Raw genomic sequence first — 27,476 nt, 5'->3', positions numbered from 1 at the left:
TTTTCCGGCTACTGAGCTGCACTACTAGATGGTCGAAAATGGGTTTGAAAACTCCAGTTCTATATCTTGTTCTAGGATCCATTTTCTCAAACTGTTCATCCCTTTGTTCATCAAAAAACATGGTACGTTTTCTTGCTCTGTCATAAGAAGGGGTACTTAAATTAGCCATTTTCAAAGCTTCAGCTTCAAAGTCATCAAATTTTTCACTTTTCTCGTTTAAGAACAACGATAAAGACTCAAGCTCTTTTGTAGCACCAAGTAGGTCTAATTCTTCTGTTTGCAACGTTTTGCTAACTTTGTCCACTCTTTGCAAGATATCATTCCAAATTACAATTAAAAGAACTGTTTGGAAATTCTCCAAGGTTTTAACAAACCCTTCTGCTGTCAGCCGTGTGTCTGGTGTTTGTGTTTTATCCTTAATCAAATCTTCAAGGGCAGCTTTGATTTCTTTATGGCTGGTAACCAAAGCAAGTAGTGCGTCGGACCTGGCTGACCACCTAGTGTCACTCATGGATTTTAACATCAGAGTTTTCTTTTCTTTTTGTGGTTTTCCATCATTGCTCTTCCCTATTAATGCTTTTAGGACATTCCATCTATGCGTAGATGCTGAAAAAAAAATTGAAGAGGTTTTGAACAAAGTTGAAAAAGATTACAACCTCCACACAAGCCTTTTCGGCCGCATAGCTGCCTACAAGATTAAGGGAATGTGCGACGCACGGAACATAATCTGCAAGGTGGTTTATTCGTTTAATCCTTGACTGTAATCCACTGTAAGGGCCCGACATGTTTGATGCATTGTCATAACTTTGGCCACGACAATTTCGAATGTCCAGTTTCAGATCTTGAAGAGACAAAAGGATTGCCTCTTCAAGACCTTCAGACTTGTGCGATATACGTGGCAAGAGTTTTACAAGCCGCTCTGTGGCACAAGCATCTTTTAGGGACACATACCGTAAAACTACCGCCAGCTGGTCACTATGTGACGCATCAGGTGTCGAATCAACAACCAGGGCAAAATATCGTGCTTGATTAATCTCATCAATTATTGTACGAAGCACCTCGTTGCTCATGACGGTAATAAATTCATTGCATACGTCTGATGACAAGTATGATACATTTCCTTTACCCTTATTGCCGTATTTAGTGAAATGTTGTGCTAAGAATGGATCAAACTCACTAATTAGCTCAAGGCATCCTAAATAAAGGCCATTGGAAGTTGAACCTAATTCTTGATTGTCACCTCGAAACGGAAGTCCTCTAGATGCCAAAAATTTTACAACTGTCACTATTCTAGTTAGAACGTCTCTCCAATACTTCACCTCTTGTTGATGCTGTGAAGAGACCAAGGACTCTACGGAAAGAGACTTTTTTCTTGAAATTAATTTAAGGACATTAATCCTGTGGTCATTTGATTGTTCGTGTGACTTGGCTAAAGTTAATGAATGTTTCCAGTCACAGAAACCTTCACAAAAAGAAGTTCTTTTATTTTCTGGTTGAAAGAGAAGACATGGAATGCAAAATACACAACCAGTGGATTTTGAATACAAAAGCCAATCTCTTCTAAAACGTTCTCCGTTCGGGATTTCGCCTGAAAACAAATTTACTGAAAGCTTACGGTTTTTTTTAACATCATTTTTATAGTACCGTTCTGACTTTGAAAAATCTGCTTGCAAATCTTGCTTGACATTTGAATTGATTATTTGAAGAACTTGTTCATCGTTTTTTGTGTCCCAAGTGGCCGGATCATCTAGTGTAAAATCAAAACTATTTCTAGAATATGGGTTTAGTGGTTCTACGGTAACCTGCTTAGGCCTACTAGGCGAATGATGTGTACGAGATGTGGTGGATGGTAAGGATAGTTCAGAAGCTGAACAAAAATTCTGATCATTTGAAGCTGGATTTATGTTATCTGAACATGATGAGGCAGAAGCTTCATTTTGAGGCAAGCTTTTTTGAGTGTCAACATTTTTGTCATTAGAATTATGTTGACTCGTATGAACATCAGATACAACGTTAAAGAAATTACTTATTCTAGGAACCTTTTTTAGGAAGATCGCCTCTTGCGCTATTCTCTGATTTGCACGTTTACGGAATTCAGCGCCACTAGGTTTCTTTTTCTCACTCATAGTAGCCTACTACACTCACTAGTCACCAATCACATCAAAAAAGAAGCAGCGAAGCGCTCGACTGAAAGAACTGATGCACGTAAACAAACAGCGCAACCGTGGAAAGACCACGCCACAATAGACTGTCCAGTGTCTAATACCTGACTGTGGAGTCAAGAGACAAAAGGGATGTTGTGGTGAGGATGGTGGGGGGAGGCGGGCGGGCTAAAAATAGACACATGTAGAGCGGCGCGCTTCCGCTTTGTTCCGTCGTCTAGGACCGGCGCGGGCGCGGCGTTGAGGTCGGGTTGTGGTGGTGTATTTTACGCTGATACCCTCCCAATGATTAAATCGCTATTCGTAGTTTTTGTTTACAATTTGCCGCGATCTCCAGAAAATATTTGTTTATTTTAAACTATTATTAAAATTTTTATTTTTTTTATTATTTTTTTTCTTGCGCCCTCTTGGCGCCCCCAGGCTCGTGCGCCCCTGGGCACGTGCCCAGCGTGCCCATTTATAGAATCGGGCCTGCCTTTTTTCAATTATACAGCTCAGTCTCTCAAAAAATAATAATAAAAAGTTTCTATCCTGAAAATTAAGCGACTTCTGATCAAAAAAAGGTCGGTACCTGCTTTTCTCTATGAAAAAATCAGTGAAAACAACCCCCTAACTACCCTCCTAATTAAAAATTGGTATTCACCTTTCTGTAGTTCTTTTTATATTTATATTATCAATACAACCAAGAAGTTTTACCTATTTAAAAGGCCTAATTTTAGAAAAATTGGAGTTTAAAGAAAAATTAATTTTTTGTAATTTCCCATTTTTCACCTTTTACTTCAAATTATCTCCGAAAATACTGGAGATACGAAAAAAATGATAGATTACCAAATTGTAGCTTTTTTAATAACTAAAATTCCCTTGTGCATAGATTTTCATTATAATAAATAGTTAGCGAGATATAGCTAGTCCTGTCGCCAGGGGGGGTACAACGGCCTCGTTAATTCAGATGGACTTACCCAAATTTTTTTTATGTATTTTGACCCGTAGAACACGAATTTTTTGGGTAACAGTTGATCCGGATGTCGATAAGATTGTTATAGACCAAGAACTTGAGGAATCAAATAACAGCGATTTTTGGCAAAACAAAACAATATTTTGTATTTTTTGGGTCATTTTAAGCAAAAAATATTTCTACAAGTTTTTTAGTAGGATGCACAGTTTTCGAGATAAACGCGGTTGAACTTTCAAAAAATCGAAAAACTGCAATTTTTAAACCCGAATAACTTTTGATTAAAAAATAAAATAGCAATTCTGCTTAGCGCCTTTGAAAGTTCAAGTCAAATTATGTCGGTTTTGATTATTTGCATTGCTAAAAATTTATTGTGTTATTGCTAAACAAAGCTACAAACAACTAGTGCGTGAGTGATGTTTCTATGATTTCTCATTTAAAATCGAACGAGTAGGTAGAATAGGTACTAGTGCAATCAAGACTATTTCTACGTTACATGCGTTAAAACGCATGTAAAAGCACGGGAAACCCTACGTGTTTATAGCTTTGTTAAACAATAAAAAAATAAATTTTTACCAATGCAAATAATCAAAACCGATATAATTTGACTTAAACTTTCAAATGCGGTAAGCAGACTTGCTATTTTATTTTTTAATCAAAAGTTATTCGGGTTCAAAAATTGCAATTTTTCGATTTTTTTAAAGTTCAACCGTGTTTATCTCGAAAACTGTGCATCCTACGAAAAAACTTGTAGAAATATTTTTTACTTAAAATGGCCCAAAAAATACAAAATATTGTTTTGTTTTGCCAAAAATCGCTGTTATTTGATTCCTCAAGTTCTTGGTCTATAACAATCTTATCGACATCCGGATCAACTGTTACCCAAAAAATTCGTGTTCTACGGGTCAAAATACATAAAAAAAACTTGAGTAAGTCCATCTGAATTAACGAGGCCGTTGTACCCCCCCTGGCGACAGGACTAAGCTGTTTAAATCCTCTATTTACTAGCAAACACCCCCTTATTCGAGCCCTTTAAACCCGCCCAATTAAAAACTAAGGGATCTTACGGAATTTAATTTACACAGTCTTATAGCTCTGTAAAAATCCTACAAAATCATTTTTGAAGAAACTTTTTATCGCCAAAAATGAAGGAGATATGTTTATAAAACAATTTTTTTTCGAAAAATTTGGATAGTCCGCTTATGGATAATTTTCAATGTATGTATAATAGTTCAGAGAAATAAGGAAAAAAATATCCTGTTGGTGACACAACACCCTCCAGGCCGAAACCAAATTTTTTGAGTAGTATGGACATCTATATTAATAACCTATATGTTTCCTGCAGCCGATTTTGATGATATACATAGTTATAAACAAATGAAGATCAAAAAACGGTAAATTTTCGCTTTTTTCGTCTATAACCAAAAAGTTAAGTATTTTAAACAAATTTGAGAGTGAGGAACTCACAAATCGTATAAAAATCTTTAATATGGCGTTCGCTGAATATGTTTGTCTATCCTTATTGGTTGCTTAGAAAATTGCAAAATAAATAATAAATTTTGAGTTTTTATAAATATTCATAACTTATGTAAAAATTAACTTAGAACGTTCTTATTACACGGAATGCTAAAACTTCTGGTGCTTAAATAATACCCTTAATTTCAAAGAAATTGGTCAAATAGTTTCAAAGGTATTTAATTTGTTTATCCCAAATAATTTTTTTTTGCAACGCTATAAGTCAGAAAATTATGAAGTTACACTAATAGTTTGGATAGTTTATGAAAGAAAAAGATCTGCACTATTAATTTGATTAAAAAAAAGTGACAAAAAATAATTCTAAATACTGCAAAATTATTTTGCAAAAACATGTGAATAAAAAAAAAGGGGGGCTAACTTCGTCCCTAATTGTCCTAGGACAATTGTTTTTCTTTCTAAATGTGTAAAAAAATTCAGTCTTTTTAAATATGGAAAAATAATTTTTCTACGGGTAACGGTTAAAAAGTTAATCTAATTGTTTTTAAGTAAGCAAAAAATCGACGTATTTTTGCAAAATAATTTTACACTGTTTAAAATTACTTTTTGTCATTTTTTTTTAATTAAGTCAATAGTATAAATGTTCTTCTTCCATAAACTATAAGAAGTTTTACTGTAACCTCATAATTTTCTGACTTATAGTGTTGCAAAAAAAATGAATTTGGGATAAACAAATTAAATAAATTTGAAACTATTTGACCAATTGCTTGGAAATTAAAAATATAATTTAAGCTCCAGAAGTCTCAGCATTTCGTGTAATAAAAAGGTTTTAAGTTAATTTTTACATAAGTTATGAATATTTATAAAAACTCAAAATTTATGATTTATTTTGCAATTTTTTAAGCAACCAATAAGGATAGACATATTCAGCGAACGCCATATTGAAATTTTTTAGACGATTTATGAGTTTTTTACTTTCAAATTTGTTTAAAATGCTTAACTTTTTGGTTATAGTCGAAAAAAGCGAAAATTTACCGTTTTTTGATCTTCATTTTACTGAAAATTACTGAAAAAACACTGTTAAAAAACGATACACTGTACCTGGCGTTTTTAGATATGAAAAAGGCGTTTGACATGGTCAATAGAGAAGGAATATGGCAAAGCCTGATAAACAAGGAAGTAGATGAAGAACTTGTAAGTGTAATAAAAAGTTTGTATGTCAACACAAAAAACCAGGTCAGGACAAGTAACTTAATCTCCGGCGAATTCTCTAATAACGACGGGGTTAGACAAGGTGGAGTGTTGAGCCCACTGTTATTTATTTCCGTTATGGATGAAGTTATTAAAAAGTGTTGGAAAAAAACTAAAAAATGCGCTATAGGGTATAGAAATTTGCAACAAATAAAAATTGAAGCCTGTGCATTTGCTGATGACATTGTATTAGTTGCAAGAACTGAAAAGGCTCTCGCAGATAACATTAGAATCTGGGCTGAAGAACTAAAAAACTACAACCTAATAATAAATATGGAGAAAACTAAAGTAATGACAATAGCCAACAAAGAAGCAACTGTAAATATTGAAATCGAAGGGCAAAAAATCGAGCAAGTAGACCTCTTTAAGTATTTGGGAATAATGTTAAACAACAAAGGTACACAAGAAGATGAAATTGGAAACAGAATAAAATTGGCAACGAGAACTTATTATTCACTGTATAAAAATTTCCTAAACAAAAAAGAAATATCGAGGAAAACCAAAATGACAGTATATAAAACTGTATATATGCCAATTACAATATATGGGGCAGAAAACTGGGTACTTAATGACAGACAAAGAAAAAGATTACAAGCTACAGAAATGAGATACTTAAGAAAAGTGGTGGGAGCAAGAAGATTAGACAAAAGAAGAAACGAAGATATAAGACATGAATTACAGGTAAAATCGCTCAACGAAAAAGTTGAAGAAAAGAAGTTAAAATGGGCTGGACACATGATAAGAATGAGTGGTGAGAGACAAGTAAAAATGACATGGGAGGCCAAAGCAGTGGGTAAAAGCAGGAGGGGCAGACCAAGGAAAAGCTGGAACACTAGTGTAAACGAAATACTCAAGAAAAGAGGAACATCGTGGCAAGAAGCAAAAGTTTTAGCAGCAGATAGGAAGAAGTGGCGTAAATTTGCAGAGAGTATTATATAAAGGAGGAATCCTCGACACCTAATGGTAAAAGAGGCAACCGATTATGTATGTATGTATGTATTGATCTTCATTTGTTTATAACTATGTATATCATCAAAATCGGCTGCAGGAAACATAAAGGTTATTAATATAGATGTCCATACTACACAAAAAAATTGGTTTCGGCCTGGAGGGGGATGTGTCACGAGAAAAATCTTATTTCTCTGGACTATAATACCACAGAATCGGTTCGTATACTGGAAGATGACTAAAAAACTATTTGTATTTATATTTGTATATATTTGTAAATTCGTATTTTTGTGTAAATAAATGTTGTTATAATTCTTTAATTCTACTCTTTTTTCTGTATAGATCTATTAAAATATCTACTTATAAAAACTGTAATGTTATTAAAAGGGTTGGGATATTACGATATTATATCCTAAAGGATAAAACAATCATTATTTTAACCAATCAAAACCAAATTTTACCCATATTAAAGTTTACAATGCTTTTATATAATTTTTGACAATAAGGGTTAGTTTACACCCCTAAAAATAATCAACGCCCGTAATCATGATATAGAATATGAAGTACAGGGTGAGATGATCCTAATCCCAAATTTTTATGTAAATCGATGCAAGCCGAAATTATTCTTTTAGGATAAGTAAATTTTTTATATATAACTCCTACAAGGGTGATTTTAAGGGTTGAAATATTATGATAGTATATCTTAAAGCATAAAACAATCATTATGCAACTAATAGTAACCAAATGTTGACAATATTAGTCTAAAATGTTATTTTATAATTTTTTACAATTAGGGGTCGTTTTCACCCTTAAAAAACCAAAAGCGTACAACGGCTCAATATAGAAAATGAACTACAGAGTGTAATGAGCCTAATCCCAAATTTTTGTACAAATCGATGCTGGACGAAAAAATTGCGAGGTTTTGCCATTTTTCCAGCTTCATTTCCTCGACTAAGAGGTCAATTAAAGGAGTTGGGAGAGGTGTATGTTCAAAAATGGATAATAGAAGGCTAAGAAGTAGATCTGTTCCGTGGTGGTTTACGGAAACAATTAAATGAAATAATGTTAATAAATCGCAAACAACTGTCAATAATATATTTATTTATTTTTGGTAAAAAAACGTGTTTTGCTTATATCTCGTAAGCCTGCTGGGGTGTGTAAACCGACTCGAGGCTGTGAATCGACTGAACGAGGCCACTAACACTTTAATCTGTCTGGTGTTCTACAATATGGCCAGATAAGCGACAATTTATTAGATCTGGCGTTTTAAAAGCTGAAAACATTTCTGTGGTTTTTAAGAAGTTGACATAAAGAGGGTGGCTAATCTGATACCGTAATCTATTATGGAATTTGTGTTTCCCATGAAAAAGCCATTTATTTTGTACATTCTGGTTTTGTAATTTAGGAGCGAAAACACATGTGAATTTTAAATGACCCATATTATTTCGTTTAGAAAAGGAAAGTTAATATTTAAAATTAGCAATTAAAAAAATAGTAAAATAATACCTAATTGAAACGTGTCGCCACAGATCACTGAACAAGAGTGTGGAATTATTTATGCTTTAAAAGTGGATGAAAATTGCTAAAAATGACCAAAGAGAAAAATATGAACAATTTTTTTCTACAAATTATTTAAATCTCTGTAGGCTTAGTTAATTGTTTAGGTATATTTATGTTTTGACAAAGTATTATTTAGGCTATTTCAAGTAGACTTTTAGAGTATTTCAAGAAGTAGGGTTGCATTTTCAAATAAGACAATAAGAAATGAAGAAGAAAAAATTAGAATGTGTAAGTTAGAGAAAAATCATAAAAAGAGGAAGAAAAATAAGGTCCATAGTGCTCTAAGCAAGTATCATTTTAAATCTTAAAAAATATTTAATTTTTAAATGGTCGATTTGTTTTGTGGGAAAGTTTTTTTAGTCTGGATTTTAGACTTTAGATTTAGATTTTAGACTGGATTAGTCACCATTTGTTTGTTGCAATATTGTGAGAAAACTGTGCGGGTCATTCCATTTCAAATCACTCAATTTTGGAGCAAAAAAAATTTTGGACCTCCGATTTGTCTGAAAATTGGTAGGTATATAGCTTCTGCGGGACATAAAAATCAGATATTTAAGGTCAAAAAATCTTCTTCTTTTTTCCTCAAAATGTTATTTTATGCGATTTTACAGTGATTTGGTGTTTATTTATACGAATTTGCATTTTCTATCGTAAAGTATCAATGGAACACATAATATTTTAATAGAAGGGGCTCAAAAATGTCATAATATGGCATTAAACAAGTTACTTTGATTCAAAACAAGCTTTTGATTAAATTTTATAGTGTAGAAAACGTTAAAATACCGTTTTTTACATTTTTCTCCATTCCCAAAATACATCATAATCGATTTGGCTGAAAATTTGTGTGACTTTAAGTGGTGAGAAGGATTTGAATTATATTACAATACCAAAAAAAGTTACATGCTATATTATAGTAAAAAATATAGGCGTCTACTGTAAGTACAATTAACTCGAAAATATCGACCTCACGACAAAAATTGTTAAAAAGAAATTGTAATAATTGTAAATACGATTTATTTGTAACAATTTCAGTTCCTACCATTTTTGTCGAAAAGTTAAAAATGGCGGAGATATTGAGCAAAAAAGGTTCTCCTTTAAAATCAAGATGGCGGCTAATGTAACGGAGGAATTCATTCGTGATTTTAAATTTAGGCTACTATTGACTCCCCTAAAGATCAGAAAAATAAAATTTTGGGCAGCTCGGCATTCAAGGTCAAATGCTATCCCGACTGGACTAATATATACTTTTGAGTCTGATATTACTGCATGTAACTTTTTTGGTATTGAAATATAATTTAAATCCTTCTAACCACTTAAAGTCCTATGTTTTGGCTATCTGTGGGCAAATTTTCAGCCAAATCGATGATAATGTATTTTGGGAATGGAGGAAAATGTAAAAAACGGTATTTTAACGTTTTTTACACTATAAAATTTGATCAAAAACTTGTTTTGATTCAAAATAACTTGTTATAATGCCATATAATGACATTTTTGAGTTCTTTCTATTAAAATATTATGTTTTTCATTGATACTTTACGACAGAAAATGCAAATTTGTTTAAATAAACACCAAATCACTGTAAAATCGCATAAAATAACATTTTGAGAAAAAAAGAAGAAGAAGATTTTTTGACTAAATATCTTATTTTTACGTCCCGCAGAAGCTATATACCAATTTTCAGACAAATCGGAGATCCAAAATTTTTTGCCTGAGTGATTTGACATGGAATGTACCATGTACATATCTTATCATAGAATGTTTACAGATAAAGGAATTTCGACGCTATACATTTTAAAGCGAGATTTTATGAGTTACAATTATAATAGAAACTGTTGAACAAAAATAGATTGAACTGTAACGGGACGAACGCCTGGCAGTTATGAAATATCACAACTATGTTGTATAGAAAATATGCATAGATGCATTCATTGCTTATTAAAAGAAATAAATTATGTGATATAGTCGGTTCGCTAAACTCAAGACACAACTGGCTAGTGATTTTAGTAAGTAATTTTGCCAATTTTTTACTAAATAGTTAATAATTACTAAATAGTTAGTAATTTTGCCAATTTTGACAAAATTGGCCAAAAACAAAAAAATTACCGACTAAAATCACTAGGCAGTTGGGTCTGACTTTAGCGAACCGACTATACTTAATTTTTTTGTTTTTGGCCAATTTTGCCAAAAATTCGGCCAATTTTGCCAAAATTGGCAAAATTACTAACTATTTAGTAATTATTAACTATTTAGTAATTATTTTTTTGCCAATTTTACCAAATTGGCAAAATTACTTACTAAAATCACTAGCCAGTTGTGTCTGAGTTTAGCAAACAGACTATATCAATAACAAGCTATTCAAGAATATCACAGTTTTTCAGAGGGCTTTTGCGTTGTAATTTTTTTTTGATACATATCGATAGTTTACTCACTACTTTGGTCAAAAACCATATCAAAAGAAAAGAAAACACTGCTCTACAGTGTGACAAAGCCAAATGGAATAAATTCTTTATTTCGTAAACCGGGGACTTTAAGGAAAAATCCCGAAACAGGTCGATTTTTATTTCTAAATTATAATTTTTTGGCATATATTATATCATACTAGTGGCGTCATCCATCTGGGCGTGATGACGTAATCGATGATTTTTTAAATGAGGACAGGGGTCGTGTGATAGCTCATTCGAAAGGTTATTCAATGCTCTATCCACTAATATAAACATTAACAATTATTTGTACAGGGTGCCAAAAAATTTTTGAATTAAATTTATTGAGACAAAAAGAAGAATGTATATAATTTACAAACTCCACAAGGAAAAGAAAATGTTTTTCCTGTAGTTGGCTGTATACCATCAATCACAAAAATGGGAAAAACTCCTTTGTAAAAGGTATAAAATTTTATCAAAATCCCTTTAAAGGGCTACATCACAACAAAACGTTTTCGATTTTTATAAAAAATCATCATCAGTGTTAGATAAACTGGATGCTAGCTGAGCCACCAAAGTAAAATATTCGGGTAAAAACCCTTTAAATATAACATAGATGAGTTGAAAGTGCATACTTTAGTAAAATGCCTTATGATGGTCACATGTCCATGTTGCCATGGCCATGTTATACTTCTATTATATGATTTCAACGAAATAAATATACTTAAAAGTTTATTTGTATTTTATTTAATTAATAAACTAATTTTAATATTACCACTTTCAAATTTTTTTTATTAAAACAACACCAAAAATAAAAAAAGGATAACAATAGTCCGTGTCAGGATTTGAACCCGGGACCTTCGCGTTATGTAGTCGAATGCTCTACCAATAACCCATCAGGGTTTTGTTTTTACGGCTTCTGGGACGCAATTACAAACGACGGTGACAATCAGATCAAGTGAAGTATTAAATATAAAGGCAACTGTTCAGAGCAGCTGCCTCGAAGGTCAAAATAGCCATGATGATTGCCAACCTTCGTCGCGGAGATGGCACTTGAGAAGAAGAAGTTCCGATAAATTTTCACTACTTCTTTTGAAAATAGTATACAAATTATTTGAATAATCTAACCACTGGTTTATTTTACATAAAACTAGTCATAGTTCTTACCTCAACTTTCTTCCACAGATGATAATAAATTCCAATAATTTTGCTGCAGTCAATATAAACTGCAACGTTAAAACAAAAGTGATTTTTACAAACTATCTTGTATCACAAAAGTGATTTTATACTAGCTTTTAAAGTTATAAAGATTTTTACATCCTGTATAGGTACTAATGTAGTTATTTTGAAATTCGGAATTGTGATTCAGAATTCAAAGAGCAGTTTAATCTAGTAGTCCACTTCAGGACTGGATTGATTATTATTACTATTTGGTTTTCTCTTCATTAATCCTTAGACCGTTTTTTACTCCCATTTCTCTTTTCCATATTAGTAGATTCATAGCCCATTTACTCACGGTTTTTGCTCCAGATTTTAAAGAACCGCTTGGATTTACATGAAATTTGGCATATACATGGCTTGGATTGATATGTCAAAGAAAAAAAGAATGTAAGAAGTTATACTTCTATTATATGATTTCAACGAAATTAATACACTTTAAACAGTTTATTTATATTTTATTTAAATATTAAACTAATTTTAATACTTACTACTTCTCAAAATGTTATATTAAAACAGTGCCAAAAATTAAAATAATAAAAGAATAAAATACACACAAACAAACACATTGAAAAATGCTACAAATGATTTCTGAACAATGTAGGAAAAAATTTTAACTAAATACGTATTTTCTGAAAAAAATTATATAATAAATAAACTTACAATCATAAAATGTATAAAAAAATAAAAAAAATAAAAGTTTCCATTGGGGTTCGAACCCGTTTATCAGCTCAGTATTGAAATTCATTCACCTTAAACTTTTACCCACGGAGACCATTTGTCATCATGTGCGAAGATCAACTAACTAAACGGATTAAACTTTTGACGGTTCTGAATTTAACCAAATTATTTTGATTTTGAATTGAAATTATTTAGAATTGAAAGAAATATTAAAATACAACAAAACATAGAGTAATAAAACAATATATTAGGTGAATATTGATAGAAATTTTGATGGTAATCAAATTATGTAAATCAAAGCATTACATACTATTTTGGTAGGTTCTTTTTAAATTTTCCAAATAGGTAGGTACCTATGAAATTTTTTATTAGGGTACTGAAACATTTACAATTATTACGTACCTGTCGCTTTTAAAAACTATTTAAAAAGTCACTACAATATTATAAACTTGCTTTTTTCTCTGCCATCACAACAATAAAAACTAATATACACAACATTAATTTGTTTATCCAAAATCTCCATATTGAACAATTATTGACACATGATTTTAACACCCAATCAGATCACGTATAACGTTTATACCATACTGTCTGTGTGCGCATGCGTGCAGCATTATGAAATTTTACTCTCAAGCGCGCCTAAAGAAGTATAACTTCAAAAAAGTGATATTGTGCCAATGTGTGCTTTTGTCCTGGGGTGAGTTTCACCTCTTCTCGGGGGTGAAAAAATATATGTTCAAATAAGTCCAGTAGTGGATAAACTGGCTAATTTTAAGTAACTTTTGTTCTATAGCGTTTTTTCACTGAGTCAATACTTTTCGAGGTATTTGCGAGTGAATATGTTCATTTTTAAACAAAAAGACCACGTTTTTAGACGAGTTTTTCGCAAATAACTTAAAAGGTAGGTATTTTATCGGAAAAACATTTGTAGCAAAAATATTCTTTACGTGCCATCTCCGCGACGGAGGTTGGCAATCATCAAGGCAATTCTGATCTTAGATGCTGCTGCTGTGAATAGTTCTGTAGATATGCATCCGTAACATTGCCTCAAATTACGCAACCATGAGATTCTTCTCCTTTCTACTCTTGCCCTGGATTTTACTTGTATAATTAATTGAAGTATGGTGTATCTCTCATTACGCATAACATGCCCCAGGTATTGCAGCTTTCGTGTCTTGATGGTTTCCAATATTTCCATTCTTTTTTTGACTCTTATCACGACTTCGTTGTTTGTTACATGCTCGGTCCATGATATCTTCAGGATTCTTCTATACACCCACAGTTCAAATGCTTTTAACTTTTTAGTAGTCGCCGCGTTAAGTGTCTATGCTTCTATCCTGTAAAGCAGAGTCGAGAAAATATAACACCTTGCGAGCCTAACTCTCAAGTCTAATTTCAGTTCTCTTGCACAAAGTACCTTTCTCATTTTATTGAAGTTTGTTCGTGCTTTCTCTATTCGAACTTTGATTTCTTTGGAGTAATCGTTTGTGTGATTTAATTATTGTGCCAAGATAGTTGTAGTTTTCAACTTGTTCTAAAGTTTTACCGTTAATTGTCAGGCTTTCATCATTATTTTGGGTTTTTGATATCCTCATAAATGTAGTTTTCTTAATGTTTATTGATAGTCCATATTTTTCTCCATACTCAACTATCTTGTTCATTAGCTTTTGGAGGTCTTGGAGGTTGTCCGCTATTTTGATAGTATCGCAAAAAAGCTAGATAGCAAAAATATAGCTTATGAAAAAGTGAAAAAATTGTGTATGTGTGAGGTCCATAGACCCAATAGAAGCAAAGTTGTAGCTAATGAAAAATAGGTTCTTATTCGTCAAATTCCAAATCGAATATTTTAACGTATAATAACCAAAAAATGAAGCACTTTTCAGGGAAAACTGATCACAACTTTTTTTAATATTTTTGTTTTTTAAAAAAGTTTCTAGCATCAAAAGTAAGCAAGTTACGCTCAAAATAAAGTTGGTCCCTTTTTTTGGTTAAAAATATCGTGAAAATCACTCCCTAATTAACATCCCAAATTAAATTAATCGTTACCGCTTCACAAGTTACTTTACTTATGTATTGTTAAATATGATCTTTAAGTTTCATCGGTTGAAATTGTTTATTTTTGAAAACATTTTGTTTTAGAGTAAAATTGTTTTAATCAAAATTTAAAATATCTCGAAAACTATTGACTTGTATATATTCTAGCTAGGGATTGCAATCCAGCAGCATTTTCAATCCAGCTGGATTTTTACAAGATTGGCCTGAATCCAGCGCGGATCCAGCAAAATGTGGAATCAAAATAAAAACACGATTTTAATGTTTCTTTTTTGTCTGTATGCTAAATTTCTAAACAACAGAAACATTAATTATTTAGTTTTTTGAAAGTGATACCTTAAAAACATAGGCCTTACCTACTTCGCACAGAACTGCACATATAGCCGGTTGCGGAGAAAGCCCTTCCGGCCTCTGTGCTGGTCGGTTTTAAGGTCATCAAATAGTCATAGACCATTGACAAACGATCGCCTTTCACTCCTTCGGGCTCATAAACCGCCATTTTTTTTCCAAAATCTTTTCGTAATCTTTTTGAGAACCAGTTTTTTTTGGCTATAAATGTTTTGTCTTTCTCGTTTAAATTTAATCTCTAGTTCTTGTTCCAAAGTAAAATTCACGGGCTCCAGAATAGTTAGCCCATCTTCTTCCATTATCTCTTGCACTGGTTCCACAGTTACTTGTTTATTTATATGAATCAACAAATGTTTTATCTCTTATCGCATTGCATTCTTTTTCGGCATGGGGAAGTAACCAGGATTGTTTAGTCCTTCGTCATACTTTTTTTGATTTTGTAAATACACTAATGTACCTGTAACCTCACGGAGGCGCCGTTCCCTGATTCTGTTGTGTAGTGCTTCTGATAGATCGTCATTAAGGATAGAGTTCTGGCTATTTAGTTTGTCTAAGACAAATTTAATGGTTGTGTCGGTCGTTATCAAAGTGGACTCTATTCTGCAAAGAGCTTCTACAGCGGGTAAAAAGTGGTGATTAACTCATTGATTATTGACTACTCGCCAGCAGAGAATTTTATCGCAGAATCAATTACTCCAGGGAAATAAGGTTTTTGTCGGGCCACTTGAGCAGCCAGGTTGCAAATGGGTTTTTTGGGTACTATATACCTAATACATTATACATACAAAAATGCCCGTCACAGCTCGGACGAGAATTTTAGTTATTAACAAATAAAGGTCAAAAATGGCAGTTTTTTCGTTTTAATCGCTACAGGTAAAAATAGGGTAATTAAATATCTTATTTATAGTATTCTTCTTTTAGTAGATGAGCCAATGTTTAAAATGGCAGTTTTTGAATTTCGGTTCGATCATTTGTTGCTTCGAAAATTGCTAAATAAAACTAAAATTCCGAAAATAAAAAATGTGCTATAACTCTCGCGAAAGTGACCTTACGACTTTTATATTTCACAAAAAGTTGAGTCAAAGAGTTCACATACTGCACAAAAAATTTTAAGACGATTCGTCAATTAGTTTAAATTTTATTCAATTTGTTTATCCCAAAGAGCTTTTTTTTGTAATGTTATTGTTCAGAAAATAATAATTCTATAGAAATTCTGTGAAAACCACATGAAAGAACAATAGTCTTGATTTCAAATTATTGAAGGAAATCATTAAAAAGTAATTTTTGTCACTACGAAAACATTTTACTAAAGTAGAGTCATTTCTGTCTTGAAACAATTGGAATAGCTTTGTTGATATTGACTGTAGAGTAAATTTACCTTGGAATTTCAAAAGCTGGTATTTTTACACAAATTTTCAAAAAAAACTTTTTGCCTATGTTAATTACGGTCAAAGTTAGTCACTTTTATTACTTAATTCACAGTTACTTCAATATACATAAAATTCTCCTGTAACAGTGTTAGTTACCATACTACTCCGAAACGGCTTGGCCGATTTTTATGAAATTTTACAAGTATATCCTATAGGACTGAGAAAACCTATTTAATCTATTTTTCATACCCATAAGTTATAAGTGGGGTTGCCCCCCTGACATTTTTTAAAATGTTTTTGGACAAGATTGTTTATCTTAATTGTATATGATGTAGGATTAAAAAATACATACAACCCTTAATTTACACTTTTCCATCACCAACCCTTATTTGTTAATACCCATCTATATATTTACATCTATAAAATTCTCCTGTCACAATGTTAGTTGTCATACTCCTCCGAGACCGCTTGACCGATTTTTATGAAATTATATATGTATATTCGGTAGGTCTTAGAATCGGTCGTAATCTATTTTTCATATCCCTGAGTGATAAGGGGAACTCCCCCTAACATTTTGAAATGTTAGGTGGGGATTTACGTACATAACGTAATTTGCAAGACTACGAGTACATACAATTTAAAAAAATTATGATCAAAATCCATCAACAAGCTCTGGAGATATTAATCGCAGCATATGTTTGAAGAATCAGTTTCATTTTTTGAGTGCACGGATTTTAATAATTCATTTCCACCGACCACAAATCGAATTCGTTAGAACGTTATTTTTAAAGCTTTATTAACAACTCTGTTAAAGTTTAAAGTTTACTTAAACTTTTACACATAAACTATATATCTTCAACTTCGAAATGGCGCTAGCTGGGTTGCTTAATAGTTATAAACAAAGTAGCTGTCAATTAAATAAAAAAAGTAGCTAACTTTGACTGTAATTAACTTGGTAAAAAGTGTTTTTTTGAAAATTCGTATAAAAATACCATCTTTTCAAATCCCAAAGCAGTTTTAATCTAGAGTTAATATTAACAAAGCTATTCAAATTGTTTATGAACTAAAAATGACCCTACTTTAGTAAAATGTTTTCGGAATAATAAAAATGACTTTTTAATGATTTTTTTAAAATACTTTGAAAACATGACGTTTCTTCTTTCATGTGGTTTTCACAGAATTGCTATTACATTACTATTTTCTGAACAACAATATTGCGAAGAAAAAGCTCATTGGGATAAACAAATTGAATAAAATTTAAACTAATTGACGAATCGTCTTAAAATTTTTTGTGCATTATATGGACTGTTTGTCTCAACTTTTTGTGCAATATGAAAGTATTAAGGCCATTTTCACAAAAGTTACAGCAATTTTTTTATTTTCGAAATTTTAGTCTTATTTTGAAATTTCTGAAGCAACAAATGATCGAACCGAAATTCAAAAACTGCCATTTTAAACCTTGGCTCATCTACTAAAAGAATAATAGTATAAAAATAAGATATTTAATTACCCTATTTTTACCTGTAACGATTTAAACGAAAAAACTGCCATTTTTGACACTTATTTGTTAATAACTAAATTTCTCGTCCGAACTGTGACGGGCATTTTTGTATGTATAATGTATTAGGTATATACCTAGTACCCAAAAAACCCATTTGCAACCTGGTTGCTCACGTGTCCCGAACATGGTATATTTTTGCCTTATTTCCCTAGAGTAAATGTATATCAACGGTTTATCGATGCAAACTTTTAAGCTATAGAAACTTTTCAGCGTATTGAGATACTGCCACCGCGATAGAATGGCAAGTTGCCGACTCACGGCTTTGAAGACATTAAGTAACTTATTTCGAATTTGACACGTTTGCGGATCCGCGCTGCTGGATGCAGCACGGTTTGCTGGATCCAGCAATTGCAATCTCTAATTCTAGCTATGTGTATACAAAATTTCATGTCAATCCAAGCGGTTCTTTAAAATCTGGAGGTTTTGCAATATTTTACCGTGAGTGAATGGACTATCATTAAAGTAAGATGTTCAAAAAGTAATTGTTCAACTATATTTTACTATTCACTTCCACAAGAATTCTTTTTCACTTCTATATAATATTAAAACGACTCTCTTCGTTAATGACTTTGGAACTGGTTGACTTTTTTACCAACCATTCTTTACGCCGAAAAAAGCGGCAAAAATACTCATCTACTGACTGTCCGTAAGCATTGTAACACATCTCTCCTTTTATGACTTTAAAAATTTTATTTAAATGAAGTGAATGTTCATTTTGTGATTTAAAAAATGGCACATTTTAAGCCCTATGATAAAGACTATAGGTATGGATACTTTTCAATAATATTTGTCTGTTTTTTAATAGTTTAAAACCGAAATTTAGGTTCTTGAACATGTGGCGGTCGATTAAAAAAATATCAAATACTTACTAAGTTTCTTTTATTTCGTTAATTTGGTTTTGTTTTGTATGCAGGGCACAAAGAAGAATTCACGGAGAAGATGTTTTCGGAAATAAACTAAGGGTTTCTCCGGCAATAAGAAACATTTCAGGTATGTAAACCTTTATATCTATTTTTTTCGTTTAAATATTTTAGAATATGTATGTATTATGAAAGAATATTTATTTTCTTCTTTTTCGGCTTTTTCTAATTATGAGTTCGCCGTTTTAGTCCTCCTTCTTTAAGTGCCGTCTCCTAACCGGAGGTTGGATATCATTATCACTATCTTTACTCTCTCTACCGCTGCTCTAAAGAGTTCTACAGAACTGCATTTAAACCAGTCCCTTAATTCTTCAACCATGACACTCTCCTTCTTCCAATACTTCTTCCACCTCTTTTGTTTCCTTGTATTATCAGTCTTAGCATTTCATATCGCGGTCCCCTCATTACGTGTCCCAGATATTGTAACTTTCTTATTTTTATTGTGTTTATTATTTCACATTCTTTGCCAATTTCTCGCAATACTTTTGTGTTCGTTTTGTACTGTGTCCATGCTATTCTAAGCATCCTTCTGTAACACCACATTTCAAATGACTGTAGTTTATTTATGTGTTCATGCTTCAATGTCCAGCTTTCAAGTCCATAATGCAGTATAGAGAACACGTAGTCATGTCAAATTGTACATTTTACATCTCAAAGCTTTTACTCTCAGTTCTAATCTAAGGTCTTTGTTGCAGAGAATTGTTTTCATTTTTACAAACGCATTTCTTGCTATTTTTATCCTGGTCCTTATTTCTGTTGTTTGATCATTTTTCTCTGAAATCCAGGTTCCTAGGTATTTGTATTTATCAACCCTTTCTATCGGTACATTTACCAAAAGTATGCTTGTTTGTATGTTTGTATTCTTAGTTATTATCATGTATTTAGTATTTTTTATGTTCATTTTTAGTCCATATTCTTCACAAAAATTGTTTGTCTTGTTTAGTAGTAATTGGAGTTGTTCTGCAGAGCTTGCCATAATCATGGTGTCATCTACATATCTTATGTTGTTAATAGATCTTCCGTTAATTATTATTCCTTTACTTTGAGATAGTAATGCTTCTTCAAAAATGGCTTCACTAATAATAATACATTCACTAATAATAGTAATACATCCCTGCCTAACTCTTCTCCTGATTTCAATTTCTGTACTGGGTTCGTTATCTAAACTTACGTGCATAGAAATCGGCCCACTTAAAAATTTAGTCATTTTTGATGTCTCATATTTCCTAAAAACCCGTTGGCCGATTTAAGTGATTTTTTGAACATGTTATAGCCTGATTCTTTAGCAATACCACTGCAATAATATTGCTGCTAAACAGATAAATTTTCGTTGTATACCGGGTGTACCAATCAAACTGTGTTTTTTCTCAAAGTTCGCATCATCCTGTGGAATATTCTAGCATTTATAAAATACTGAAATTAAAACCCAACTATAGCCTCAGGTTTCCTTAACATTCTGTTTTTTGATTCATTCGTTTATGTTGAATAATAAAAAAGTTAGGTACTTTAACAACTAGACATGTTCTTCATCAATACACAGTGTTTTTAAATAAGTGCGACAAACTTAATTAAGTGGGGTAATTCTGCATGAAAAAATAATGACAGTTGGCTTTATAAACGTATGTCCGCAAATGTTTCGTTTCCGAGATACGGAATGTTCAATTTTTTCTTACAAACTGACGATTTATTTATTGCTTTAAAACCAGTTGAGATATGCAAATGAAATTTGGTAGGTTTTAAGAGATAGTTATTGGGGATTTTTTGACATAAAATTAAGAATTTTATATTCACCATTAGCGTGCATACGGGTGATATGCTCGGTCATATTACACGTATGAGCGCTAATGGTGAATATTAAATTCTTAATTGTATGTAAAAAATGTGCAATAACTACGTCTTAAAACCCACCAACTTTCATTGGCATATCTCAACCGGTTTTAAAGCAATAAAATAAATCCTCAGTTTGTAAGAAAAAATTCATCATCCCGTATCTCGGTAACGAAACATTTTTGAGGACATGCGTTTATAAAGCCAACTGTCAATATTTTTTCATGCAGAATTATTCCTTAAAGTTTCTCGCACTTATTTAGAAACACCGTGTATTGATGAAGAACATGTCTAGTTATTAAAGTACCAAACTTTTTTGAAGTTATACTTCTTTACGCGCGATGAGGGTGAATTTTTATATGTTAAAACCAGGCGCATACGCATCACCCAGGCGCATACGCGCATTATAACTTTGTTCTGATTTGATGTACAAATGACATGTCAAAAATTATCCAATATAGCAGCTGTAGGACAGCTGTGGTTTGGAGGAAAAGGTAAAGGTAAACAAATGTATAATATATTAGTTTTATTGTTGTGAGGACAGAAACAAAACAGTTTATAATATTGTAGTGACTTTTAAATAGTTTTTAAAAGCAACAGGTACGTAATAATTGTTAATGTATCATGGGTATAAACCTACCTGTTTGATCTGCCAAAATACATAGTATGTAATAATGTAATACTTTTATTTATGTAATTTGATTACCATCAATATTCACCTAATATATTGTTTTCTTACTATATGTTTTGTTGCATTTTTTTTTTCAATTCTAAAGTCCACTTTATATCAACAATAATTGAATAAGAAATTGACAAGTTATTCAAGGTCAAATTTGGCTTATACAAAACACAATTCTACGTCCAATTTTGCCTGAATAAAAAGAAAATAAAGAAATTTGACAAAATAAAACATATCCAATTGTTCTATTTCATCAAATTCCTTCATTTTCTTTTACAAACCATACATTTTGTACTCATCAAATTTGGCCTTGAATAACTTTGTCAATTTCTTGTTCAATTTATTGTTGATGTAAAGTGCACTTAAATCATTTCAATTCAAAATTAAAATAATTTGATCAATTTTCAAAATATCACAAGTTTAATGACGTTCTACACCTTCGGCAAAGAATTAAGGATTTGCATGAAATTTTAGTATGTTATAGTTTACTTCACAAAACTAAGACTTGATTTTTTAAAAAATGTTTTACTGTGCCGTTTAATTACTATTAAGGGTCAAAGTTAAGTTTTAACATGGGCTCTTATGGGAATTCTTAAAAAGTTAATAACTTTTGACCCAAATTTACGATTTTTAATTATTTGTGCTTAAATTAAAGGTATTTTTGTAAGGAATAACATATTAAAAAATGAGGATTGTTTACCGTACCATTATTAAATAAAAGTGAAATTACTGTTTCGAAATTTAACAAAGTTGGTAGTAGTGAGATCAGCTGCACTCGTAATTATATCCGAAACGTACGTGTCAATCACATGACCTCGGTGGTCTAGTTGTTGAGCGTTCGGTCAGAGTTCGAAACGTCCCGGGTTCCAATCCTCTACGATTCATTTTTTTTTAGTTGTTTTAATAAAAATTTTTTGAAAGTGGTAGATAAGAAAGTTAGTTTAATATTTAAATAGAATACAATTACTTCGTTAAAATTATATAATAGAAGTATAACTTCTTACGTGCGTACAAAGGACACACACATTCTTTTTTATTATTCAACATAAACGAATGAATCAAAAAACAGAATGTTAAGAAAACCTGAGGCTATAGTTGGGTTTTAACTTCAGTATTTTATAAATGCTAGAATATTCCACAGGGTGATGCGAACTTTGAGAAAAAAACACAGTTTGATTGGTACACCCGGTATACAATGAAAATTTACCTGTTTAGCAACAATATTATTACAGCGGTATTGTCAAAGAATCAGGCTATAACATGTTCAAAAAATCACTTAAATCGACCAACAGGTTTACGAAATATGAGATCAAAAATGACCAAATTTTTAAGTGGGCCGATTTCTATGCACGTAAGTTTATTACAATCTGTGCTCTTTGATTCCAGTAAAGGTTTGTTATTACTCGTAAGTACCTTTTGTCTATGTTTTTTGTCTTTACAATTTGGACTAATTTTTCATGTCTAACTTTGTCAAATGCTTTCTCAAAATCTTCGTACAAACATACACATCCACAATCATATCCATGCATCTTTGAGCTAACACATTAAAAGCAAATGACGCCTCTTTGGTTCCTAGTCCGTTTCTGAACCCAAACTGACTATCATCTATTCCTTCTTCCAGTTTTTTATTTATACGACCATGTCATCGTATTATTTTCAAGAATAATTTGAGAATAATAATATTGTTCTGTATTCACTGCAATCTTTAGCGTTTGTATTTTTAGGGATAACACAAAAGGTGAAGAGTAACCATTGGTTTGGTATGGTTCCTGTTTTGTCTTTGTCCACTATGTTAAAAAAGTCTACGATAATGTCTAATGTTTCGTCCTCCACAGCACTTTATCTCCCATTCACCTTCTCTGATAGCATCTCCTATGTAAGTTTTCCATGTAGTAGCAAGTCTTCCTCTCCGTCTTCGTCCCGGCTAGTCCCAGTCCAATATTCTTTTTGGCCACCCTTGCTCTGGCATTCTTTGTACCTGCTCGTACCACTACAGGGCTCTATTTTCCAACTTTTTTGTAATTGTACATTCTACTTCCATTCTGTTCCATATTTCCTCTGTTCTTATTTTATCCTCTCTCCTGATTTGTAGACATCTTCTCATAAAATTCAATTCAACTGTTCTAACTTTATTTCGTATTGTTGTTATCATACTTTTCACTCCTTATAGGGTAAAATTCAGCACTATGCTCTACAACAGCGTTTCCCAACCAGTGGGTCGCGACCCACTAGTGGGTCGCGGACAGATTTCAGGTGGGTCGCGGCGTGGCTCTTACAGTACTGAGTGACGTACAGAGTACAGAATAGCGTATCATCATGGGTGAGGGATGGGTCGCGAATATGAAAAAACATCAGAAGGTGGGTCGCCAGACATAAAAGGTTGGGAACCACTGCTCTACAACATCCTTTTTTTCTTTGTTTGGTTAGAGTGTTGTTCCATATCACTCCTTGGAGTGCTTTAGTGTCTTGTTTTCTCCGTATCATTTTCATTTCTATATTTTTCATACGAGTGTCACTCATTATTTGGTCTCTCACCCTTCTCTTATGTTGTTTCTCCGTTTCTTTTCTTATCGTATATTCTCTGTTCTTCCCATTTCTTCCATTTTAATCCCCACTTTAGCCATCACGTTTTGTCTTTTCCTTCCTCTTTCTTTTCATTATTCTCTTAGCTTGCATTTTTTATTTTATTTTTCATTATTTTCTTCGAAATTCTGATCATTACTAAGTAATGTTGTCTTCTCTTCTCTCTTGGTTACTTTAACCGCTTCTCTATCTCCTTTCTGTGTACATTCAGGAAATGTTTATATACACTGAATATTGAACCTCTTTTATTAACTTTTTTATCTGTTTGTAACTTTTTCTTTTTTTATCTCACCCTCCTTTTATATTGTTTCTCCGTTCTTTTTCTGTTTCTATATTTTCTGATCTTAACATTTCTTACTTTTTTATATCCTCATTTCTCCCCCTTCACCTGTTTGACCGATTCTTCGTTTATCCCGTATGTTCTTTTCCAGCAAGGTAACAGTTAGTTTCTCATTCTAATAAACTTTTTAGGTTATGTTTTCTCCATTAGTCTTTAACTGTAATGTGCACTTCTTTTGCCAACTTATTGTAAATTGTTATATGTAATTCAAAAACTTCCTAATTTGTAGACATATTATTTTTTTATATTGACATACATTAAGGAAATGTTTATACGTTTATATTCACGTCTTTTCTTAACTCACTATCTTGGTCTCTTCCGTATCTTACCTCTCTTTTATATTGTTTCTCCATTTCTTTTCTGATCCTACATTTTCTGTTCTTCCCATTTCTTCCATTTTATCTCCTCATTTCTCTCCCTTCACTTGTTTGGTCGATTCTTCGTTTATCCCGTATTTTCTTTTATTTTCCACCCGCTCAGTTATTTCTTTTATCCTGTAAGTCGTCTTTGTTTCTCATTCTAAAACATTTTTTAGGTTATGTTTTCTCCATTAATCTTTAAAATAATCTGTAATGTGCACTTTCGCCTAATTATTCTAAATTGTTATGATGTAATTCATACAGAAAACTGTTCCTAATTTGAATATTATTTGTTTTTTATTGAAATACATTAAGGAAATATTTACATTCACAGAATACCTTGTATAAACGCCTTTCCTCTTTCTTACCTTACCCTTTTGTATGTTGTTTCTTCATTTGTTTTCTGTTCTTCCCATTTTTTCCTTTTCATCTTCATCCCCCTCTCCCTACACTTATTTTTTCTCCTCCCTCGTTTCATTATTCTCTTGTCTTGCATTTTATATTCTATTTTTCATTATATTCTTCTACTTACATCTCTCTCGTTACTTTTAACGCTTCCCTTTCCACTTTCTTTGTTTTTGCCCTTCCTTGTTCCTACCCTTTTCTCTCCCCTTTTTCCTGCCAACGATCGGATACAGAAATACAGCTATTGTTATATATTGTTGTAGGTCACACAATCAAATATGCAGATCAATCTTTTCATTCTTATGATATGCCTCCTCCTCCGCCACCAGGCTTCACAGATTCTTACCTTAACGGAACCAGTAACAAAGATACAAGGAAGCCCCTTCAAGTAAGTTTATATACTAATTTTTGTTTTGTTTAATGTTTATTTTGCAATCTGTTACATCATACAATAACAATAAGCATACATTTTGATTGATAACAGTGTCGTGAAATAGAATTTGTCCAATGATCCACTCTCTATATACATTCTTACATTCTTACATTTATATTAAAAAGAATAAAAAATTATGACATCACATTATTACATATTACATACAGGGCGCTGGAATAAGTGTTACCCCCCCCCTTATTAACTTATTTATTTTTAGCACATAAGAAAAACACTCGGACAGGTCGATTTTTAAACTAACCATAGTATACTATAGCATCAATGTTTCGAACTTTACGCGATCCCTCTTCAGGTGACAGGCATAACTTTGATTTTTTTTAATGGGAAAGTATATCATGTGACACCTCATTTAAAAGCTTTTGAAATACTGATTACAAAAATGTATAATACTTTAATCTTTTTTAAAAGCCTAGGCGCAAAATTTCGTTCAAATTATTTTTAAACGCATTTATTTTTTTCGAATCTTGAGAAAACTAATAGTATTTTTGACAAATTTAAACGCAGAATGAAAGATTACATTATTACCGAGGGCTGAAAGTCCCTTAGAATAAACAAAAAGTTTCTTTTGAATGATATATTTGAAATTAAAAATCAAACAAAATTTTTTGTTTTTTTTTTACCCCGATGAATTATAAAAATCATTCTAGAAGCTCACAGGGATTTTCGACCCTCGATAATACTGTAATTTTTCATTCTGCGTTTAAATTTTTCAAAAAATACTACTAAGAACTTCTATAATGTCTATTTTAATAAATCACAGGGTTGAAAAAAAGAGAAAATTTAGTCTGACTTTTAATTTCACATTATATCATTCAAAAGAAACTTTTTGTTTGGTCTAAGGTACTTTCAGCCTACGGTAATAATGTAATCTTTTATTCTGCTTTTAAATTTTTCAAAAACACTTATTAGTTTACTCAGGATTCGAAAAAAAATAAATGCGTTTAAAAATAATTCGATTGAAATTTTGCGCCTACATTCTTAAAAAGGATTAAAGTATTAAACATTTTTGTAATCAGTATTTCTGAAGCTTTTAAATGAGGTATGACATGATGTACTTTCCCATTTAAAAAAATCAAAGTTATGCCTGTCACCTGAAGGGGGATCGCGTAAAGTTCGAAACATTGATGCTATAATATACAATGATTATTTTAAAAATCGACCTGTCCGATCGTTTGGCTTATGTGCTTAAAATAAATAAGTTAATAAGGGGGGGGGGTAACACTTATTCCAGCGCACTGTATATTAAAAGAATGAAACTATAACGATTTAAAATTAATTTCATATGTACAATTGCTGTTAGAATGGCAGATCCAAGGATGTTCTTATTTTCAGCCTTCGGGATTCTTCACTGTTGTCAAGCAGATTTAATGCCAGTGTGTTTGGATATTGCTCTAAGCATCTTAGGTAGTTTGTGCTAAGCTGTTTGGTCACTAACCAAACAGCTCGGTAACCGTTGGTATCTCTAAATCATTATACATGTCTCGGTTGGTTAAGAACCAGGGAGCATCTACTATACTGCGCAGGGCTTTTGACTGGAACCTCTCGATGACAGCAATGTTCGATTTAGATGCGTTCCCCATAACTGGATTCCATAGGTCCACACTGGTTCGAGAACGGTATTGTACGCTAGTAATTTGTTCCGTAATGATAATTAATTGTAATTTTCTGCCAAGGAGGTAGTACAGCTTTTTCCATTTAGTATCCAGCTGCTTTCTTTTTTTCCATATATGGATACATCAGGTTAGATGTTTGTCCAGGTGTATACGCTCTGAGCTTCGCTGGTGTCACCCCTAGCGGATTACTAATTCAACTTTTACCGATAATTTTTAAATTTATTATTTAAGTGTTATCGCTTAATATTTACAACGCCAAAAAGTAATTAAATTGTAATAGATTTTTTTAAGATTTTTCTAATC

General features: G+C 32.0%; 1 protein-coding gene across 2 annotated transcripts in view; it reads left to right on the top strand.

Moving 5' to 3' along the window:
• LOC114334852 (meiosis regulator and mRNA stability factor 1) overlaps positions 1-27,476 on the top strand; it is a 106,432-nt gene that overhangs the window by 12,155 nt on the left and 66,801 nt on the right. The window contains exons 1-3 of one of the 2 annotated variants that reach the window (XM_050658069.1): positions 18,607-18,760; positions 18,910-18,986; positions 25,373-25,497. In XM_050658069.1, coding sequence (XP_050514026.1) covers positions 18,726-18,760; positions 18,910-18,986; positions 25,373-25,497 — 237 coding nt within the window. In that variant the 5' untranslated portion in view covers positions 18,607-18,725. Of the gene's footprint in view, positions 1-18,606; positions 18,761-18,909; positions 18,987-25,372; positions 25,498-27,476 lie in introns of those variants that run through there. The other variant, XM_050658068.1, reaches the window with a different exon arrangement.

The sequence above is a fragment of the Diabrotica virgifera genome, chromosome 8 (assembly GCF_917563875.1).
Source record: "Diabrotica virgifera virgifera chromosome 8, PGI_DIABVI_V3a".
Lineage (NCBI taxonomy): Eukaryota > Metazoa > Arthropoda > Insecta > Coleoptera > Chrysomelidae > Diabrotica > Diabrotica virgifera.
Note: the sequence above shows the minus strand (reverse complement) of the source record. Positions and strands in the feature narration are given on the sequence as shown.